Genomic DNA, 22,419 nt, shown 5'->3' on the forward strand with positions numbered 1-22,419 from the left:
ATCTCTCTCGTCTCTCTCTATCTCTCACAGATCTCTCACGTCTCTCTCTGTCTCTCAGATCTCTCTTGTCTCTCTCTATCTCTCAGATCTCTCTCGTCTCTCTCGCGTCTCTCTCTCTCTCAGATTTCTACTATCTCTCTCGCCAGATCTCTCTCGTCTCAAATCTCTCTTCATCAATCTAACACAGGAAAGAAATATCAAGATTGCAGTTCGTGTTTCTTTTTTGATTGGAAATCTTGAAGGGTGTTGTTGGAGAAGCCAAGGTAAGTTGGTTTCTCTTCTTTTACTCTGTCTGGTTTGTGTTTTAGAAGATTCATCAAGAGAAACTATCTGGGATTTCAGGATTATTTTTTTTGTTTTTTTTATTTTTTATTTGGAGTATATATGGGGTCTTATGTGCAATAGAGATAGAGAAAATGGAATATGAGCTAGTTTTAGCAGATGGATAAATACTACTTATAGTCTTGAAATAGAACCTAAAACTATAAACCCATACTCATCTTCTTGTTTTCTGTATTTCTGTTACACTTAAGAACAAAGGTAAGTAGGTGAGGGGGACTTGTTACACCCTTATGAGAGAGAGAGAGAGAGAATCCATTACCAGGTATTGGATGTGTATGATGGATGGGGCATTGGAGAGGGAGAAAGAGACTTATGGGAAGAAAACATTAATAGTGTGACTGAGACGTTTTTGGTTTAAGTTGCACTCAAAGTTAATATAGAAGAGGAGAATAACAAAATAGAAAAAACGCATTAGTAATTGGCTTCAATATCCTTTTCGGTCTTTCTTTTCTAGTATAAAAATTCACAAAGATGACAACTTGATCTCCCCCATAGATTAGCAAATGTGAAACAAGAAAATCCCATAATTCAAAATCAATTATTTTACACTAATTCATTGGAAGTGAAACATATGTTTTAGCTTCAAATATCAAACAACCAACAATTGCATGAACCTGAACATCTGAATTACACATACAAGACTCTAATTCGGATCAAAATCAACTATTTTACAAGAATTCATAAAATCTAACGATCTAAGAAAGATCACCAATAAATCTCAACATCCACAGATCACTAATATAGGCAAATTACTTCCATTAAAACTTCAAATGAATTGGGGATTAAAATAGTACCCATTTCTTCGGTGGAGGACTCCAATCCATCGCCAAAGCCAGAGGCGAAGTCTCATCATGTCTATGTTTTCTGTTCTTTTGAGTTTTGAGTTGGCTTTTGTTATTAAAAAAAAAAGATTATGACTTCTCTTATTTATTTTTGTTTGGTTGCATTGTATAATTGTGTAAGTGTTAATTTATCGATTGGAGTGTATATGGGGCTCACCTTGTGTTTGTGAAAATGCCCATCAAGGAATCTAGAGAAGTTGTTTCCGGTCTATTAGCTAGCCTGAAACGTTTTTTTTTTTAAATCATTATTTATAAATCTCTTATTTGGAGTGTATATGGGTCTTGTTTGGTGTTTGTGAAAATACCCATCAAGGAATCTAGAGAAACATCTAAAAGATCCTTTAGAGAAACATAGGAAAACCAGTCACAGAACAACGCCATTCTTGTTTGTTGTTATTGTTCGCATATTTGTCGAGGTTCTGCAAATGAAAAGAATTTGGGCTAAGAAGCATTCTTAAATTAAAATTATGTCTTGATTGACCTTCTTTTTAGTCATCAATAAACCCTATAAAAGATTGTAGTGAAGTGATTTGTAGGGTATCGTTATTGGCCGGGGATTGCGGGTACTCCTATTTTAAAGAGTCATAACAAATTTAGTTAGTTTAATTAACAAGTTGGAAACAAACATATTACACATATTTAAGGGGTTTCAATTTTGGCGATTCGGATTAAAAAAATAATAAAAATAATAAAAATAAAAATAAAAATAAAGAAATAATAAAAATTAAAATTAAAGAAATAAATATTTACAATTGATCATCTTCTCTCACAATTCAGAAAATCGAATTCATTAACTGACTAATCAAATTGCTTCAACATAGACAACGAATTTTATACCTTAATTACATATCCGAATTGAATCAAAGTCCATGACTAAAGAGATCATGCATTTTATAAATTTCTTCTTTCATAAACCCTAGGATTTTGGAAAAGTCCATCACCTAGTTATTTTGATTAAGCAATCAAGTTAATGCTCAGCATATCCTTACAACTTCTTAAACAAATCATTAAGATTAAAAGGAATTATGATTCAATAACCTACTCCTCAAACCTATGGAAAGGTCCATGGCTAAAGAACATGCAATTTTCATATCACAACTATTGTTCATAGTTTTTACCACTTTTAAATAATATCCCAAATCAATTAGATGATTAGAGATACAACTATGGTTTCAATGACAATTAATATCAAAGTTTTCAATATAATCGAACTGAAAATTTAGCATACATAACTAAGATCACTAATTCATGTGTCTATATCTCACCAATCCGAAAACATCAATTAATGAATTTGAAAGTCACTAACTCATTGAATTAAAAAATTTCAACTTAAGAATCCATCGAGATGTTCTTTAATCCAATAACAACCAAGGTTTAAGTAATAAAAATAAATAAAAGTCATAAGAGTTACACTTTTTAACACAACCAAAGAAGTTTGAGATGTGTTGGTGGTGATGTTCCTCACGGCGATGATGTTAATGATTGAAAATGAATACAAGCAGCAACGTTGTAAACTTCTTGGCAATAACGTCGCTGAAAAATTTCAGCAATTTCTCCTTCTTTTTGGCAACTCGTCCACAAAAATTCAGCAACTCTTCTTCTAATGGTCGTTAGTTCCTCAAGTTTCAGCCCCCTTCTTTCCTCAAGAAAAGATTAAAATCAAATAATAGAGAGAGAGAGAGAGAAAGAGAGAGAAAGATGGAGAGAGATCAAAGAGAGATTCTCTTCAAGTCTCTCCCTTTTTTTTTCTTCTACACGTTCTTTTTTTCCTTCTTAGAAGCCTACAAAATCTCCTAAAAATATTTTAAATCTTATCCTAAAATAACAATATCAAAATCTGACTAATTAAGGAAAAATTATTAAAAATAAAATAAAATCCTAATATAATTAGAAAAGTGGTGTTTTCAATTGGAATTTTCGTGCACCAAATTTGGAGACTTTCGAAAATAAATGGCGTCAAATTCGTGTCAAATTGGCGTCAATAGTGTACGTAAAGCAACTTCAAGTCCAATTTTGACTTTGATGCAGTTAGTATCTCTCAAAACTCGAAACATAAAAGTTGTATATCTTTTTCTCAACATTCTATAGAATTTTGGATCATCTCAATTGGAATTCGTATGAGAGAGTTATGCCCAGATTATGAAGCGATGTCGAAACTGTCCAAAATCGCCCAATTAATTTCGTTTCATACTTAACACCTCCATTTTCATCCTAAATCAAAATAAAAGAATAATAAGTACATTTAGGTACTAAATATGTATAAAGGACTAAATATTAAAGGAGAAAAATATGGCATTTTGCATTCTTATCAAATTCCCCCACACTTAACTTTTGCTCGTCCTCAGGCAAAACAAAACAAAATATAACTAGTAGAAACTCAAGGAAAATGACAAAGACTAACTATACAACACTACAATGACGTAACACAAATTAAATGACTCTAATACTTCCAACTTACATCTCAGAGATCCTTTAGATGGTATGGCATAATAATGTAGGAAGAGCACAAGTTTACTTCAAAAATAAGCCACGGAGTTATTAAGACTATATAGCATTCATACATGAAGTGTGTGTGTGTGGTTAGCCAAATATAAGTGTAATATGCATCCTCAAGTTAATGCACAAATAGTATCAAACTTTACTTCTCACGATGTATCACTCTAGTTTTCTCTCAAATTGATATGGTGCTAGTTACACTAATCACTCAAACACTTGTGAAAATAGTTTAAACCATAGGCTTGCTTGTCCACCCACTCTCCACATTTAAAACAGAACATCAAATGATCAAGAAGTCTTTGAAAAAGTTGTAATAGGGCTAAAGGGTCAAGGGTTCATAAGAAGGAAGAGAAAGGATATCACAAAATTTCCTCAGAACTAGAAAGCAATTAGAAATGTCAATAAATAGGTCTTCATCATTAAGTACCACATTTCGATCACTCTAAGGTAGATTTCATTAATTTTTCTTTTCACTTTGCTTTAGAGATTTGTAACACTCCCATTTCTTCAGAACTTGTAATCTTTAAATCACAACACTTTTTTTCATGTTCCTACTTCTCCTTTTATCACAATTTTTTTTTTTTTTTGAATCTTACACCTTAAAACCACATGACATCCTCCCCCGCACTTATGTTTTTCCACCCTTCCCGATATCACCTTATAAACAAGATCCAAGCTCACTAGTTCCAAGGAAAAGGGTAGGTAAAGTGTTTAAGTTCAAAAGAGTAAGTGAATGTGGCTTAATGAAGAAAATAGGCTAATGAAGGCTCAAAGGACTATCTAAGGGTCAAATCACAATCAGGACAAAGGCTATTTGGTCATGGTGGTAAAATCCTAATTTGCCTCTGTCTTCTCCAAATCTGAACATGTGAAATTGTCTCAAGTGGGATTCAAGCAAGTTCTAGAAAACATGATATTCACGAGATGCACTCAGAAAAGAAGTTTAAATTGATATGTATAATGAATCAATTATACGGCTCGAATAGCTCACAAATATTGCGTAATTATGCAAGTATCATTCAATATGTCTCCATGCTTCACTTTAAGATAATAGATTACTCGAAACAAGGCTAATGTGCATCAAAATTTCCAAGTATGACTACAATATAAGCAAATTAACTCCATTTCTTGTTTTATCTATAAAAGTATACTCAAGTCTATTTACAAGCCATCTATCTTAAGAATCAGTTTCATCATTGAGTTGGAAGGAATTCTAAGAAGAAATTTTATTTTTTTTTTAAATTAAAGGTGTAAATCCCTCCCCCACACTGAAATCTTACATTGTCCTCAATGTAGATCAGAATAAGCCTGTAAGTAGAAATATAAACATGAGCAAGGTATTCACGAAAATCACACAATAAAATAAAAAATGAAATCAACCAAAGTAAATAGAGGAGAGAAAGAAAATGCAAATCTGTGTCGATGTATCCTCAATAGCCTTGGTTGAATTGGGTTGCCTCCCAATAGCGCTTGAATGTTTACAGTCCTTCAGCCTAGACTTTGTACCTCATTTTTAGTCCTTTGTGAGTGGAGCCTCTAGGAGGGGTACTTCTTCCACAGTGTGCTCCTTAAAAGCCTCATAGTAAGGCTTCAAGCGATGGCCATTCACCTTGAATTCATTTCCAGTTTTTTCACTTTTTATCTGCACAGCCATATGAGGAAAAACATTAGTGGCAACGAAAGGACCAACCCATCGAGAACGTAACTTACCAGGAAAAAGTTTAAGTCTAGAATGGAAAAGAAGAACTTTTTGGCCCACAACAAAGGCCTTGCCACGAATCATCTTATCATGAAAAGCTCTAGTTTTCTCCTTGTAGATCCATACGCTATCATATGCCTCGTTTCTGATCTTCTCAAGTTCATTCAATTGCAGTTTTCTATGTAAACCGACCTCATCAATGTCTAAGTTGAAAGACTTAACAGCCCACCACGCCCTATGCTCAAGCTCAACTAGTAAATGACACGCCTTACCATAGACAAGTCTGAATGGAGACATCCTAATTGGCATTTTGTATGCTGTCCTATAGGCCCAAAGTGAATCATCAAGTCTTTTACTCTAATCCTTGCGTGTAGGACCCACAGTCTTTTCCAAAATTCCCTTAATCTCACGATTTGAGACCTCTGCTTGTCCATTCATTTGAGGAGGATATGGTGTTGCCACCTTGTGATTCACCTTGTATTTCTTCAGAAGAGCCTTAATTGTTTTGTTGCAGAAGTGTAATCCACCATCACTAATAATCGCACGATGCACTCCAAACCTAGTAAATATGTTAGATCTCAAGAAATCTGCAACAACTTTAGAATCATTAGTTTTGGTGGCCTTAGCCTCCACCCACTTGGACACATAATCAACAGCCAAAAGAATGTAAAGAAAACCGTTAGATGAAGGAAACCCATGAAATCAATGCCCCAGACATCGAAAATCTCAACAATTATGATATGGGCCATGGGCATTTGATCTTTAGAACCTAAGTTACCTGTTCTTTGGCACCTATCACAAGTCATGCAGTACATATATCCATCCTTAAAAATAGATGGCCAAAAGAAACCACAATCTAAAGGGACAAGCTGTCCGACGTGCACCAAAATGTCCACCACAAGACTTAGAATGAGAAAAGGCAAGTATAGATTTCTGCTCAGATTCAGGGCATAACTCCTAATGATTTGATCACTACAATGCTTCCACAAATAAGGTTCATCCCATATATAATATCTAGCCATTTTATTAAGCTTTTCTTTATTAGATTGAGGTAAAGTATCAGGGAATTGCTTAGTAACTAAATAATTCACAATATCCGCATACCACGGTTCACTTACCTCAATCCCAAAGAGCTGCTCATCTGGGAATGATTCTTACAAGGGTAAGTTGTCCTCCTCATGTACAAGTATGTTCAAATGGTCGGCTACCAAGTTTTCATTCCCCTTTTTGTCTTTGATCTTCAAATCGAATTCTTTAAGTAACAGCACCCATCTAATCAGCCTCGGTTTGGCCTCCTTCTTTGTCATCAAATACTTCAAAGCTGCATGATCAGTATAAACAATAACTTTAGTTTGAAGTAAATAAGAGTGAAATTTATCTAAAGTGAAAACCACAGCAAGGAGCTCTTTTTCAGTTGCGGAATGTTCAATTGGGCATCATTGAGCGTCCTAGAAGCATAGTAGATGGCATAGGGCTTCTTGTCCATTCTTTGTCCCAACACAGCCCCAATAGCGTAATCTGAGGCGTCACACATCAATTCAAAAGGTAAGGACCAATTAGGTGGAGACATAATTGGAGCAGTAGTCAATAACTCTTTCAACTTCTCAAAAGATTTCTTGTACTCCTCATCAAACTCAAAGGGAGTGTCCTTTTGGAGCAACCGACACAAGGGTCTTGATGCCTTGGAGAAATCCTTGATAAATCTCTTGCAAATCCTGCATGACCAAGAAATGAACGAACCTCTCTCACACAAGTGGGAGAGGGTAAGTAACGCACAAGATCTAGCTTACTATAAGTATCTCGAAAAATTAAGCTCAAGCTTCGATAGTATTTCATTCACATACATGCCGAGAACTAAGAATCAATTCGTAGATGCATTAACTACGATCGCTTCCATAATCAGTATTTCAGAAGACTTAGTCATTGACCTCATTGAGATTGGAATTCAAGATGAGCCGACCTATTGTCTACCTGTCAAAGTAGAAGAATCCGAAAAAAAAGCCATGTTACTTGGACATCAAGGCATACCTTGAAGATCGAACCCTCCCCTCAGACGCAATGCCTAATAATCGAAAAACCATTCAAAAATTAGTAGGACAATTCCTCTTGAGCAATAGTATTCTATACAATAAATCACATCATGAAGTCCTACTCCAATGCATGAAAAATGCAAAAGCAAAATGATTGATTGAGACTGCACATGGCGGAGTCTGTGAACCCCACATAAATGGTCATATGCTAGCTAAGAAGATCATGAGGATGAGATACTATTAGTCGATAATGGAGAGTGACTACGATCAGCATGTTCGCAAACGCCACCTATGTCAGATTTATGCCAACAAAATCAATGCTCCACATTTAGAACTGCAAAATATGACCACCCTTTGGCCCTTCTCGCTTTGGGGCTTGGATGTCATCAGGCAGATCTCGCTGAAAGCTGTGAATAGGCATTACTTCATCCTAGTCATTATCGATTACTTTACTAAATGGGTAAAAATAACATCATATGTTAATGTCACGAAAAGCAACGTCTTGAAGTTTGTCAAGAATAACATCATCTATCGATATGGACTTTTCGATAGATTAGTAACTGATAATGCAAAAAAATTTCAAAACCAAGGATATGATCAAGATGTGGAAAGACTTTCAGAACACTCATCACAACTCAGTAAGTACCCTACAGACCCAAGATGAATGGGGTCGTCGAGGCAGCCAATAAGAACATTAAGAGAATTATCAAGAAAATGGCTAATACATACAAGGATTAGCACGACATGTTGCCTTTTGCACTTCACGCCAATCGCACCTCATTCAGGACTTCAACAAGATAATTCCTTACTCACTAGTATATGGAACGGATGCAGTCTTACCCGTCAAGACTGAGATTCCCTCCTTCCAGATCTTAAAAGAAGTAGAGTTGGATGAGGTTGAATGGGTTCAAGCTGGGTTCGATCAATTAAATCAAGTTGAAGAGAATCACTTTGCTATTTACCACAGACAGATCTATCAACGACGAATGGCTCGTGCCTACAATAAAAAAGTCAAACCTAGAGATTTCTCACCAGGAAACCTCATCTTGAAGAAGATTCAGCCAATCCAAGAAGGCGTCAGAAGAAAGTTTCGATCAAACTATGAAGGACCATTCATTGTGCATAAGGTAATGACAGGAAGAGCTCTGATCTTTACAGAAATGGACGAACAAGTCTTCCCTCAAACGATCAATGCTTACATTATCAAGGAATATTACGCTTGAGATCTGATCTTGAGATGACGAAAGGTCTTCTTTGCTATCCTAAACTAACTATCAATCTAGTCAACCCTTTTGAGCCATCACGTTCATTTCTTAACCTAAGACTAGAGCAAGTCAACAATTACAAAACTAAATAAAGAAGAAAAAAAATAGACAAATAGAAAATAAAATTAAAAAAATCTTAAAGGAAGCATCAAACTACTCCTGGCCCACATTAAGTTAAACTATGAATGGCTAAAAATATAAAAAAATCAAAAAAGGTAAAAAACTCAGACACTTGATCTTGAGCTCGACCCAAATCTCCAGCTTAAACAAGTTCGAGAGACGTTGGGAGGAGACATAGATCACCCTTTCGTAATAAAAATAGACGAATCCCATATCTAACCCACCCTCGGCAAACACAACCCTTAACCCTTTTATCATTCCACAAGCATTAACCTAAGCCAACGTTTTGTCCTACCAAAAGTTCTTTCTGATCAGGAAATATTCTAAGCCAACACAATGACGATGGCAACACCAATGATCTTGTAACTTGATTTGGATCTCAAATATTATTAGTCGTTAGAAGACTCGAGAGGGGAATCCAGATCAGATATTTGAAAAAAAAAACGTCTTAAAGTATAGAGTAGTCGATCTCACGACTTAACCTGAGTTGCTGAACCACGAGATGTCGTCAGTAAACTCAAGAGGATAATCTAGATCGATCACTTAAGAAAGAGCGCCACTACAAGAGTAGAGTCATCAATCTCGCAGCTTAACTTGAGTCATTTAGTCACAAAGACATAGAGACTCTGAGCAATAATTGTAATGTAAAAAATACAAGCATAATCTGAAAGGGCATAGTGAAAATTCGAAATGGTAAGATCAAAACCACCAATACGATGAAAACCCCAAAAAGGGCGTCGATATGCAAAAATGTGGAAATCAGGTCTGGTGAAAATCGTAACTGGCACCAGGGGCAATATGGGAAAATAAAAAAAAAAAGATCTCCTGGCCCATAATAGGCCCATAAACCATGAATGGAAAAATCTTTCCACAAATCCCATGGCCCAAATAGATAACAATCTTCTAATACCAGGGTACTAGGGATGACTCTAAATGAACCAAAAGAGTAATTGATGCTCATATCCCCAATGTTTGGCAAAAATACCATGACCATCACAACCAAAGATTTTACAAACTCTGAATTTATCGTACTTATGAAATAAAGTCATTTCATAAAATTTAAAAAAAAAAAACTATTATTTTGGCAAATGATGACAAATCTAGGACTTATTCAACAAAACTTCATGTTTTCAAAGAACAATAAATATACCTGAGGCCAAGTATGTACAAAACCTATTTTCTTTGCATTGAGTCTTTTAACATTTTGCATACATTTAGATAATGTCAAGAAAATATAAAAATGAGAATATAAAACGTAGCCTGTCAAACATTATGGTAAGAAATAAAAAAAAGGAATCAAGGCGCAATGGAGATCGAGTTGCTGACCCAATAATTCAAGTTGATGTTTTCAAGTCTTCTCAAGAACCATTGTAAGGAATTGGCGGTCCGATGACTAGGACAAGGACAAAGATGATGGAAGAGGCATTGTAAGGCTTGACTGTAGAAGTACAATACAAAAAGACCATTCTAAAAGATTCTAAGGCTAACTTCAGAGATATCAAAGTTTCATCAAAGATGGTTAACTATCTTTTTATGCAAGAGATCAATTTGGAAGATCAGTTTGAATGCAAGGGTTAATTAGGAATTTTTATGTTCTAATTGTCCTTAGTTTTGAATTCTTTATTTCCTAAGGACTAATTAGACTTTCCTTATTTTTTCAAGGACTAATTAGAATTAATCTTGATCTAATTTATCTATAAAAGGGCATCTCATCTTGTAATGGAGACACAATCTACAATTTACATTTTATGAGCAATTCTTTGATGTTTATTCAAAAAGTTTCTTAAGTCTTCATGTGTTCTTTATGAGTTCTTGAAGAAGTGCATGAATCTTCGACTTATCAAAAGAGTGATCATCCTTTGTGGCGTCTCAAGGTCGGGGTTTTAAGGACATAGCTTCCTTAAGGTTCTAATCTGATCAACATCATCTCTTATTTCCACACAACTTGTGTTTCATCCAGAGGAATTTTCAAGAGGAAACATATCATTTGGTATCAGAGCACCAAGATTGCTGGAAAATACATCAAGATTGAAGTAATCCTTCGAAGATTTGGTTCGGGTGGCATTCGAATTGGAGATCAAACGGGTTGATTCATGCTCTCCAACAAAATTTAGATCAAATCAAACTCAAAAAATTGCTGGAAAACAGGTTTTTCTTTCTTAAAACCCATTTTGTTGTGTTTTTTATTGCAAACCATGAACATTTATTGAAAGACCATCAAAGAAATAGCGATATATATATTGATCTTGCTTGAATTTAAATCTTCTTTGATGTGTTACCTTCAATTTCCTTCCAATTCGAAAAATCAGTCATATCTATCATAAACCATTTGTTTGATCTACATGTATTTCTTTAAACTTGGCATACTAATCAGAAAATAAAACAAAATTTTGACAGCCACAATGAACATTCATTGTTGCTAATTTGTTGCATTGTTGTTAAAAAACAAAAAAAATTTGGACAGCCACAAAGAACTTGTTGCTGAATTGCTGTTTTGTTGTTCAAAAAAAAAAAAACAACAATAACATATATTGATATTGCTGGAATTTGTTTCTTCTTTGATGTGTTTCATTCCAATTCATTCCACCATTGTTGTGTAAGAACGAAATAAAAATCTGCTGTATTTGTTGTTGTTTTTTCCCACAATTTCTTGCTAATCACAATCGAACAAAACAACTATTGATTGTTGATCACAACGATTATCTGCTGATCTATCTTGTTGTATTCTTTGCCATGAACATTGTTGTGTTTTCCACCATTGTTGTTGCTGCAACCAATGGAATATACATAGTTGTGTTTTCCATCATCTAGATGTTTGTTCTTGCTGGAAATTTTAGAATAAAATGTTTATTTCATTGATGATCTTTCATTGAAAAATAGATGAATCCTTCTTCGTCACAACGTATTCAAAATTCAGCCATTATAAAAAAGAATGTCTTCTTTACATTCCATGGTTTCCTTGCTAGATTTTTAATTGGCATCAATTGTTTTCTGGATTTCCATGGTTTCCTTGCTGGAATAAAACGTCTTCTCCTGTTTCTTTATAATAATAAAAAAGCATTTTCTTTTCTTGCTAAAATTCTTGCTTCTGTTTTACGATTGTGTTTGTTGATTCTTCTGCCACAACGTGTTTATATAATGTTTGCTTTTGCTGTTCTTCACGTCATCTTCGAATAGAAAAAAAATAAATAAATAAACTTAAGAGAGGGAGAATATAAACAACCATATTGATAATCTCAGCAACGTTTTCTTGAATTGCTATATTGATAATTGGTTGTTTTACTATATTGAACTGCTGGTAATACATATATATATACATCCTCTTTAACATTCTTGCTGTTGTTGGATGATAGAATATATATATATATATATATATATATATATATATAAAGGGAGACGTGTTAAATAACGCAAGAATAAACCAAGTTGGTCTACAAACGCTTTGTAGGTGACCACTAATGATTTGTTGCTAAGTTCTCAAAATTATTTTGTTTGTTTTTCTTATTTTGCTGAATGTATGATTTCTTTTGTTGAGATCCGAACAACCACAATTAAATTCTTGTTTTAGAAAAAAAAAATGGCTATCCGCTGTTTGTAGTTGAAGAAAATTGATAAATTGGAGCTGCTAACTTCAAACGGCCATAGCTTTTGATCCGGATATCGGAATGACTATTAGTGCATATCAAATCGAAGCTCTTTTCAAGATCTACAAGTTTAAAAAGGCATAGTCTCGTTTCACACCATTTCGACCTCCAACTCTATCATTTTCATCCCTTTCTGGGACTTACAAGATTGTTGTATTCTTTTGTTGTTTTCGTTTATTTAAACTTGCAGGTTTCAACCATGAGTAAGGAAGGAGGAGAACCACATGAGACCGACCTGAAATTATTCATCAAGGCCGTTCATGATCAATTTAAATTGTTGAATTCACGGTTGGACAATATGAAATCCTCTAATGAATCTAAACCATATCGAAGACATGAGTTCGATGGACAAGAAGATGTTCATTCCAAAGCGGAGAGAGTACATTATCGACGGGATAAGAAAGTTGATTTCAAAGAAGATAACAATTTGGGTAGTATAAAGATGACGATTCCGACCTTTCACAGAAAGAATGATCCTGAATTATATTTGATGTGGGAAAGAAAGGTTGAGCACGTTTTTGATTGTCATAATTATTCTGAAGATAAAAAAATAAAGTTAGCCGCTGTGGAATTTACAAACTATGCCAGTATATGGTGGGATCAATTGGTGATCAATAGGCGCAGAAATGGTGAGAGACCTATTCGATCATGGGATGAGATGAAGTTAGTGATGCGTAAAAGATTTATTCCTAGCCATTACTATTGAGATTTGTATATCAAATTGCAAGGGTTGGTTCAAGGTTCTATGAGTGTAGAGGATTATTATAAAGAAATGGAGATTGCCATGATTAGAGCAAACATAGAGGAAAATAGAGAAGTAACCATGGCTAGATTCATTGCCGGATTGAACAAAGAGATTGTTGATGTGGTTGAGTTGCACCATTATGTGGAGATGGAAGAATTACTACACAAAGCCATTAAAGTGGAAAAGTAAATCAAGTCTAGAAGATTCAGATCTGGATCATCTTCTAATAATCTGTGGAGACCAAATTGGAAGGACAACAAAATTCCTTTCAAACCAAAAGAAGACGCAAAATCGAAGCCTTCGATTTTTATTCCTAAAGATAGACCTGAAAGAAAGCCTCTTATTAAGTCATGTCAGATTAAGTGGTTTAGGTGCCAAGGGTTTGGACACATTTCTTCTAAATACCCAAACAAAAGGGTTATAGTTGTATTGGCAAACGGAGACATTGAACGTGCTAGTTCAAGTGACAATGAGATGCCTCCATTAGAGGATTGTTCTGATGTTGAAGTAGAAGAGCCTGTGCATGGTGATTTACTTGTCACCAGGAGAGCTTTGAGTATACAGCCTAAGGATGAAGGAGATGAGGAGCAACATGAGCATATTTTTCACACAAGATTCCACGTGAAGGATAAAGTCAGTACATTGATTATTGATAGAGGGAGTTGTACCAATGTTACTAGTACCTTGTTGGTAGAGAAGTTGAATTTGAAATAGCTGAAACATACTAATCCATATAAGCTACAATGGCTGAATGATTGTAGAGAAGTGAAGGTAAACAAGCAAGTTCGGGTTCCTTTCTCAATAGGCAAGTATGTAGATGAGGTTATTTGTGATGTGGCACCGATGCATGCTGGTCATATATTACTCGATCGACCGTGGCAATTTGATAGAAAAGTGTCGCATGATATAAAAATCGTTATTCTTTTGTAATGTACAATCGAAAAATTGTATTGGCCCCTCTCAAACCTTTGCAAGCTTATGAGGACTAGGCCAAGATAGCAACTGAGTGCAAAATGAGAGAGAAACAGAGGTGTGAGCAAAAAGGAGAGCTGAGTGAACAACATGGAGAGAAGAATAAAGTACTTAGTGTACTTGCTGAAAAACATGATGTTAAAAGTGTAATGATAGCAAGGCCACAAGTTCTAGTTCTTATGTAGAAAGATGTTTATTTTTCCACTGACGATCTTAACTTATCTTTGCCTAGCGTTGTTGTGTCTTTACCGCAGGATTTTGAGGATCTTTTTCCTGAGGAGATTCCACATGGTTTACCTCCTTTAAGAGGAATTGAGCACCAAATAGACTTCATACCTGGTTCTACTACACCAAATAGACCTGCTTATAGAGCTAATCCCGAGGAAACAAAGGAGATACAGAGGCAAGTGGATGAACTGTTGCAGAAAGAATTTATAAGGGAAAGTCTCAGCCCATGTTCAGTTCCTGTTCTCTTAGTACCAAAGAAAGATAGAACATGGCGCATGTGTGTGGATTGTCAAGCTATTAATAAGATAACGGTAAAATATAGGCATCCTATCCCTAGGTTAGATGATATGTTTGATGAATTGCATGGTTCTCATTTATTTTCTAAAATTGATTTAAAGAATGGGTATTATCAAATTCGCATGAAAGAGGGAGATGAATGGAAAACTACATTTAAAACTAGATGTGGGTTGTATGAATGGTTAGTAATGCCCTTCGGTTTAACTAACGCACCTAGTACATTCATGAGATTAATGAACCATGTCTTGCGTGCTTTCATGGGAAAATTTGTGGTAGTTTACTTTGATGATATTTTAGTCTAGAGAAAAAATGTTGATGACCATGTGAAGCATTTGCATGTTGTGTTTAGTGTGTTAAGAGAACACCAATTATATGTTAATCTTAAGAAATGCATATTTTGTATGGAATCTGTTGTGTTTCTTGGATTTGTTGTTAGTTCGTAGAGAATTAGTGTTGATGAGGAAAAGGTAAGGGCAATAAAGGATTGGCCTACACCTAAGAATGAGAACGAGGTAAAAAGTTTCCATGGTTTAGCAAGTTTTTATCGAAGGTTTGTTAAGGATTTTAGTTCTATTGCTACACCTTTGAATGAACTTGTTAAAAAGAATGTTGTTTTTAATTGGGTTAATGTGCATGATCAGGCTTTCCAAACTTTGAAAGATAAGTTAACTAATGCACCTTTGTTGTGTTTGCCTAACTTTGATAAAGCTTTTGAAATAGAGTGTGATGCATCCAGGATTGGAGTAGGAGCTGTTTTGATGCAGGATTCTAAGCCAATAGCTTATTTTAGTGAAAAGCTAAGTGGGGCAGCATTGAATTATCTTACTTATGACAAAGAGCTTTATGCATTAGTGAGAACTCTTCGAACATGGCAACATTATTTATGACCGAGGGAATTTATCATTCATTCTGATCATGAGAACTTGAAATTCCTGAAGACCCAAGGTAAGCTTAATAAAAGACATGCTAAATGGTTGGAGTTTATAGAAACATTTCCTTATGTAATTAAATATAAACATGGGAAGGAAAATGTTGGGGCCGATGCATTATCAAGAAGGTACTTATTACTTACTTCATTGCAAACTAAACTACTTGGTTTTGAATTGATTAAATATTTGTATACCAATGATACTAATTTCAGCCAAGTATGGAATGCATGTGCTAAGTGTGTGTTTGGTGACTTTTATAGGCATGAGGATTTCTTTTCAAGAAAGATAAATTGTGCGTGCCTAATTGTTCTGTTCGTGAGTTACTTATAAGGGAAAGTCATGGGGGAGGTTTAATGGGTCACTTTGGTGACCTAAAAACTTTAAATATCTTACGTGAGCATTTTTATTGGCCCCATATAAAGCATGATGTTCAATCTGTTTGTGACAAGTGCATTACATGTAGGCAAGCAAAGTCTAAAATTCGACCGCATGGCTTGTATACCCCTTTTACCTGTACCTAATCAGCTTTGGACTGATATTTCTATGGATTTTGTTTTAGGATTGCCAAGGACTCAAAATGGTAAAGATAGTATATTTGTTGTTGTTGATAGGTTTAGTAAGATGGCCCATTTTATTGCATGTACTAGAACCAATGACGCAACACATATTACTGATTTGTTCTTTAAAGAGGTAGTTCGATTGCATAGGCTACCTAAGTCAATTGTTAGTGACAGAGATGTTAAGTTCCTTAGTTATTTTTGGCGTATTTTATGATGCAAATTAGGAACTAAACTTCTATTTTCTACTGTTTCACATCTTCAAACGGATGGCCAAACTGAAGTAGTTAATAGGACACTCACTACCTTGTTGCGTACTATCATTCAAAAAAATTTAAAAATATGGGAGAAGTGTTTATCACATATTGAGTTCGCATATAATAGGACTATTCATTCAACTACTTCATTTTCTCCATTTGAGATTATTTATGATTTTGATCCTTTAACGCCTGTGGATATTTTACATTTGCCTACTAGTGAACATGCTAATCTTAATGGTAAGAAAAAGGCAGATGTTGTGAAAGATTTACATGCCAAAGTTCGAGCCAACATTGACAGGAAGAATAAGCAATATGCTAAGCAAGCCAATAAGGGCCGCTTGAAAGTTATTTTCCACCCTGGAGATTGCGTTTGAGTGCACTTGCGTAAGGAGCGGTTTCCTACCCAAAGAAAATCAAAATTACAGCCTCGAGGAGATAGTCCATTTCAAGTCTTGGAACGGATCAATGATAACGCCTACAAACTTGATTTGCCAAGTGATTATGGTAATGTTAGTGCAACTTTAATTGTTGCTGATTTATCCTTGTTTAATGTAGGTAATTCGAGGACGAATCTTTTCGAAGAGGGGGAGAATAATGGAGATCAACTTGCTGACCCAATAACTCAAGTTGATATTTCCAAGTCTTCTCAAAACCATTGCAAGGAATTGGCGGTCCGATGAGTAGGGCAAGGACAAAGAGGATGGAAGAGGCATTGCAAGGCTTGATTGTGGAAGTACAATACAAAGAGGCCATTCTAGAAGATTCTAAGGCTAACTTCGGAGATATCAAAGTTTCATCAAGGATGGCCAACTATCTTTTTATGCAAGAGATCAATTTGGAAGATCAATTTGAATGCAAAGGTTAATTGAAAATTTTTATGTTCTAATTGTCCTTAGTTTTGAATTCTTTATTTCCTAAGGACTAATTAGACTTTCCTTATTTTTCCAAGGACTAATTAGAATTAATCTTGATCTAATTTGTCTATAAAATGGCACCTCATCTTGTCATGGAGACACAATCTACAATTTAAATTTTAGGAGCAATTCTTTGAAGTTTCTTCAAGAAGTTTCTTCAAGAAGTTTCTTAAGTCTTCATGTGTTCTTTATAAGTTCTCGTATGAGTTCTTGCTTGAGTTCTTGAAGAAGTGTATGAATCTTCAACTTATCAAAGGAGTGATCATCCTTTGTGGCGTCTCAAGGTTGGGGTTTTAAGGACATAGCTTCCTTAAGGTTCTAATCCGATCAACATCATCTCTTATTTCTACACAACTTGTGTTTCCTTCGAATTAAAAGATTCCTAGAAGAGATCATCCAGAGGAGTTTCCAAGAGGAAATATATCACTTCTCCTAGGCACGGATTCGGGTAGCTTGGCTAGTCATCACCATTTCAACATCTAAAATGTCACGACTCACCAAATATGTTGCAAAGTCATCAAAATGAAGACTCTAGGCAAGTCCATCCCTCAACTCAACAACTTTGGCTTGAAGCCTAGCCACATCACCACTATCACTAGATCCCGACCATGCAAGTTCTAATGTCAAACGAGCAATCTCTTTCCATATCTTCTTCTCAAATTTGATCCAAATAGCCTAAATTTGATGATAATCAATTTGGGACTTCCACTCGATCTTGATAATAAAAGAAGGATGAAGCACCAAGATGTGCTTGGGGCACTACCAACACCGATTGCTTCTCAAAAGTAAGTTCTCAAATCCAATAAAAGTATGATGAGAATACGTATGGTGCAAAAATGAGTCGACTCAAAACCTCAACTCAACTCCATTATTTTACTAGTCGACTCAAAAGTACGGTGGTAAAGGACCAACCAACTCGCTGAAATTCTCAAGGATAAGCACACCTTGATTATAACCAAATTGACGAAGAACCCAAAGTTGTACATAGTAAGTCACCTCATGAAGACCATTCTAGACAAGGAAACGGGTCCCGTCAAATGCAATCAAAGAGACCCCCAAAGTTGGAATGCACCAACCCATCTCACCTCTTCATCATCAAGGTTGCAAATGAAGGCATACCATTCCTCTTCACCACCCGAGACTAAGGGAGCAACTCGCCTCGACATCATGAGCACAAGATCAACATTAACGCAGAATGGATGATTAATGGCTTCGATTGAAGCCATGTGATCCATAAACCAAAGCTACAAAAACATGAGCATTGTAAATTTAAAAAAACAAAAAAGTTTAAATTGTAAATCTATGCTATGTTTGGAGCTTATCTGTAGGAGGGGAGCGCATCCACGAAAAATTCGATCATGATCGGACGAACAAGAGTTAAGAGATTGAAACATCTCACTCAAAAGCATGGGACTAACCGACATCCCTCACTGACTTGTTATATCACGTGAATGAAAGAAAGGTCCATGATGTCTCTGTTACCAGAAAACAAGAGTTGATTCACTACTATCAAAGTGAGAACATTAAAATGAGCCAACGGTCTCGAAGGATCTGTAAGACGCTCAACCAAGAAAGATCTAGACATCATTTTCAAAACCGATCCGTCGTCCAGAATCATCAAAAACTTGTGGTTTATCCCCAAGAAGTCGGAAGTCTCGCCTCAATAACCATTGCTTAAAAGTGGAACAATGACCATACCCGATATCTTGAAACCCATTAGAACTTCAAACTCCTCGATGGTGAGAGTCATCTCGTATTCCCCAAAGTAGAAAAGATTCAGGTCGGGAACCCAATACCCCAACATAGCCTCGATCAAGCCCCATTGCAACAGAACCTTTGGCAAAGAGAAGGTGAATGTTCAACCCCATTGAATCTTCTCATTATTACCCATACCATCTATCAAACTACTCAACAAAGGATCAACAATGCCATACCTTTCCAAGTTGGAAAGAATAGGAAGCACTCCCATGGAGCTTGGGAAAGAAGCCTTGAGGACAAAGGAGGGCCAAAAATCTACATAAAATTTGAAAGAGGGAAATGAAAATCATGAAAATGATATATTAAGGTAAAACCAGTGTGGAAACATGCTTAAAATGAAATAATCGTACTGGTTCGTGGTCCAAACACTAATAAAAGCAAAATGAGACTTATCCGTGCTTGAAGCACGGATGGAAAGAGTAATGACTTATCTGTGCTTTAGGCACGGATGAAAACCATGACAACTCATCCATACTTATAATACAGACAGAAGCTTTGGTGAGCTATCGGTGCTATAAGCACAGATAAGATACTAACAATGTTGTTTGTGCTTTAAGAATGGACTAGAACATTTTTCAATCTTACAACCCTGAATTATCTGACTCCTTGTGGACTTAGGGCCCTGAACGATCCCCTCATGAAACCTTAAAATCACGTGAAAAAGTTGGCAAGGTTATTTCACTCAATGCCTGCAAATGAAAACTCTCAAAATGTGAAAATTATACCGGACATGTGACATGGAAGGCTAGGAAATCCATATAATGAATAACATAAGGTAGAAAATCATCCGATCGATGATTGCTGGAATTTGAAGCACATTATTCAAGACATGATAAATCAATGGTGACTTAGGTGGAATGGAGCGACAGCAATAGAAGAACTCAAGAGACGAGACCCCCCACATCTACCTCCAAGGGGATCGCCAGTGCAGGAGGATAGAGGTCAAAAGGTTGTCAACACAATCATTAGAGAGCTGGTTCTGATAAAATCATCAAAAGCTCGCATAAAACCAAGGTCGAGAAGTCACAACACAAGAGGGAGGTTTACCATGTGACAGAAAGGGCAATCATGGCACAGGTACCCATATCAATCTAGGGGAATAAAGCAACGATATTCACTCAAAAGGATTTGGAAAAGGTAAATAGCCCACACAACAATTCTCTAGTCGTTACGTTGGTGGTGGGGATGACAGATCTGAAAAGGATTCTCATTGACACTGGAGGCGCGGTAGACATTATATTCCTATTGGCAGCCAAGCGAATGGGAGTGTTTAGGGGGTTAAAGCAAGAAGAGATCAATGTGTATAGGCTTAACGGAAGCCTGGTATTACCTACTGGGGAAGTTACTTTACCCGTGGCAATAGGGCTAGAGGTGGTAATGACCAGGTTTGTGATAAAAGATGCCAATTTGTCATATAACGCCATATTGGGGAGGAGATGGATACACACAATGAAGGCTATACCTTCCACTAACCATCAGGTCATACACTTCCAAACTAGAGAGCGACCTATGAAGATAAGAAGAGATCAAGTAATGGCTTGGTACTGTTTTGCCAATGTAATAAAAAATAAAAAAGGAATGAACACAAGGATCGAATTAAAAGAGTGAAGCCCGACCCACCAGTCAAGGTCAATAGCAATTACAAAAGGAACTATGATAGAAAGGGTATCAATGGTAGAGAAAGTGGAGAAGTCGATTTAGGGGAAGAAGGCGTACAGGTCAGGTATGGAAGTAAAGAAAAAAGAAGATGGTTTAATTCTTAAAAAAAAAATTGGAATGTCTTCGTGTGGTCATAAGAAGACATACTCGATATAGATCCATGAATCACAATTCATTACTTGCATATGGATCTCGGGTTTGAACCTATACAGTAAAAACCTCGAACGATAGCACCGAGGCTAAGACAAGCGATTAACAAAAAAGTCGCCAGGCTGTTAGAAGCCAGATTCATTCAGGAAGTGTAGTTTTTGACCTGAATCGTAAACCTTATGGTAGTACCAAAAAAAGATGGTCGAGTAAGGGTATATATCAATTTTAATAATCTCAATAAGGCTTGTCCGAAGGATGGATCTCCTCTTTCGAGAATAAATTAGTTGGTGGATGCTATAGTTGATCATAAGAGGCTTTCATTCATAGATGGATATTCAGGATACAACCAGATTCAGCTTGCTCCTAAGGACCAGGAGAAGATAGCCTTTATCACGGAGCAAAGTCTCTTTTGCTATAAGGTAATGTCATTTGGCTTAAAGAATGCAAGAGCTACATATCAAAGACTAGTAACCAAGATGTTCGAAAACAAGATGAGTGACACAATAAAAGTATATATAGACAATATGCTCGTAAAGAGTAAGCGGTGTGAGGACCATCTGGATCACTTGGGGAAGACGTTCTCTCAGTTGAGGGAGTTCGGTATGCGTCTCAATCCCAAAAAGTGTATGTTCGACGTCTCATCAAGAAAGTTCCTCGGTTACATGTGAAAAAAGAGGAATAAAAGTAAATCCAGATCAAATAAAGATACTATCGAAAATGCCTTCTTCGACCGATGTAAAAAAAAATATAAAAGCTAGTAGGTCGAGTTGCTATGCTCAATAGATTCCTCTCGAGGTATTTAGACAAATGTCAATCTTTCTTCATGTTACTCAAGAAGGAGAAGGAGTTCGAATGGACAAAGAATGTAAGAAGGCTTTTCAAGATTTAAAAGCCTATTACAGGACACCTCTGGTCCTGAGCAAGCCATAAGACGAGAAAATTATGGATAAATATGTGAATTCAAAATTTTTTCAATTACAAGACATATGTTGAGTGTCGAATCGATTTACTATTAAAGACTAATGTAGATTTCGATAAAGCTGCTCAACCGCACGTGCCACGACGAAAACCTTCAATGTATGTACTTGAAGCCCAAAAGTTAATGATACCACCCAAGACCTTTTCCAACATATAGATGAATGATAGGTCGATCCGTAGTGATTAGGAAAACTCATTCTTCGACCCGTTCTCTCATCAGACTTTGTGGAAATCGAAAATGATCATAGAGTCCTTAGAGATTTGACCACCCTAAAGTCATTTTTTACCCTTGATTCTTTATAAATGGTATTATATAGGTAATGTCTAGCACACCTTTGAATCGTTTCAACACCGTCCTTCTCGAAAGTTTGATTTGACCTAAAAAGGAAAAAAAGATATTTTGATTATTTAACCCACTTTTATCATATCCCACTCCTTGGTGGTAGTTTGGGGATGTTCTAAATAATAATATCTATCAGCTCCCCGAACGGCATGCGAAACGGAGCTACCGTTTGAAAGTTATGGCCAAAACAC

At 35.9% G+C, this 22,419-nt stretch overlaps 1 protein-coding gene and 1 pseudogene across 1 annotated transcript; one reads left to right on the plus strand and one right to left on the minus strand.

Moving 5' to 3' along the window:
* Positions 1-5,193: 5,193 nt before the first annotated feature.
* On the minus strand, positions 5,194-5,676 carry LOC147384398 (uncharacterized). Its single transcript, XM_086424922.1, has one exon. The coding sequence runs from the start codon at positions 5,674-5,676 to the stop codon at positions 5,194-5,196; it is 483 nt and encodes a 160-aa protein (XP_086281048.1).
* A 7,420-nt stretch (positions 5,677-13,096) lies between these two features.
* Positions 13,097-17,823, plus strand: LOC147384399 (uncharacterized; annotated as a pseudogene).
* The last annotated feature ends 4,596 nt before the right edge of the window (positions 17,824-22,419 follow it).

The sequence above is a fragment of the Akebia trifoliata genome, chromosome 15, assembly GCF_017979445.1.
Source record: "Akebia trifoliata isolate Shusen 1 chromosome 15, ASM1797944v1, whole genome shotgun sequence".
Classification (NCBI taxonomy): Eukaryota; Viridiplantae; Streptophyta; class Magnoliopsida; order Ranunculales; family Lardizabalaceae; genus Akebia; species Akebia trifoliata.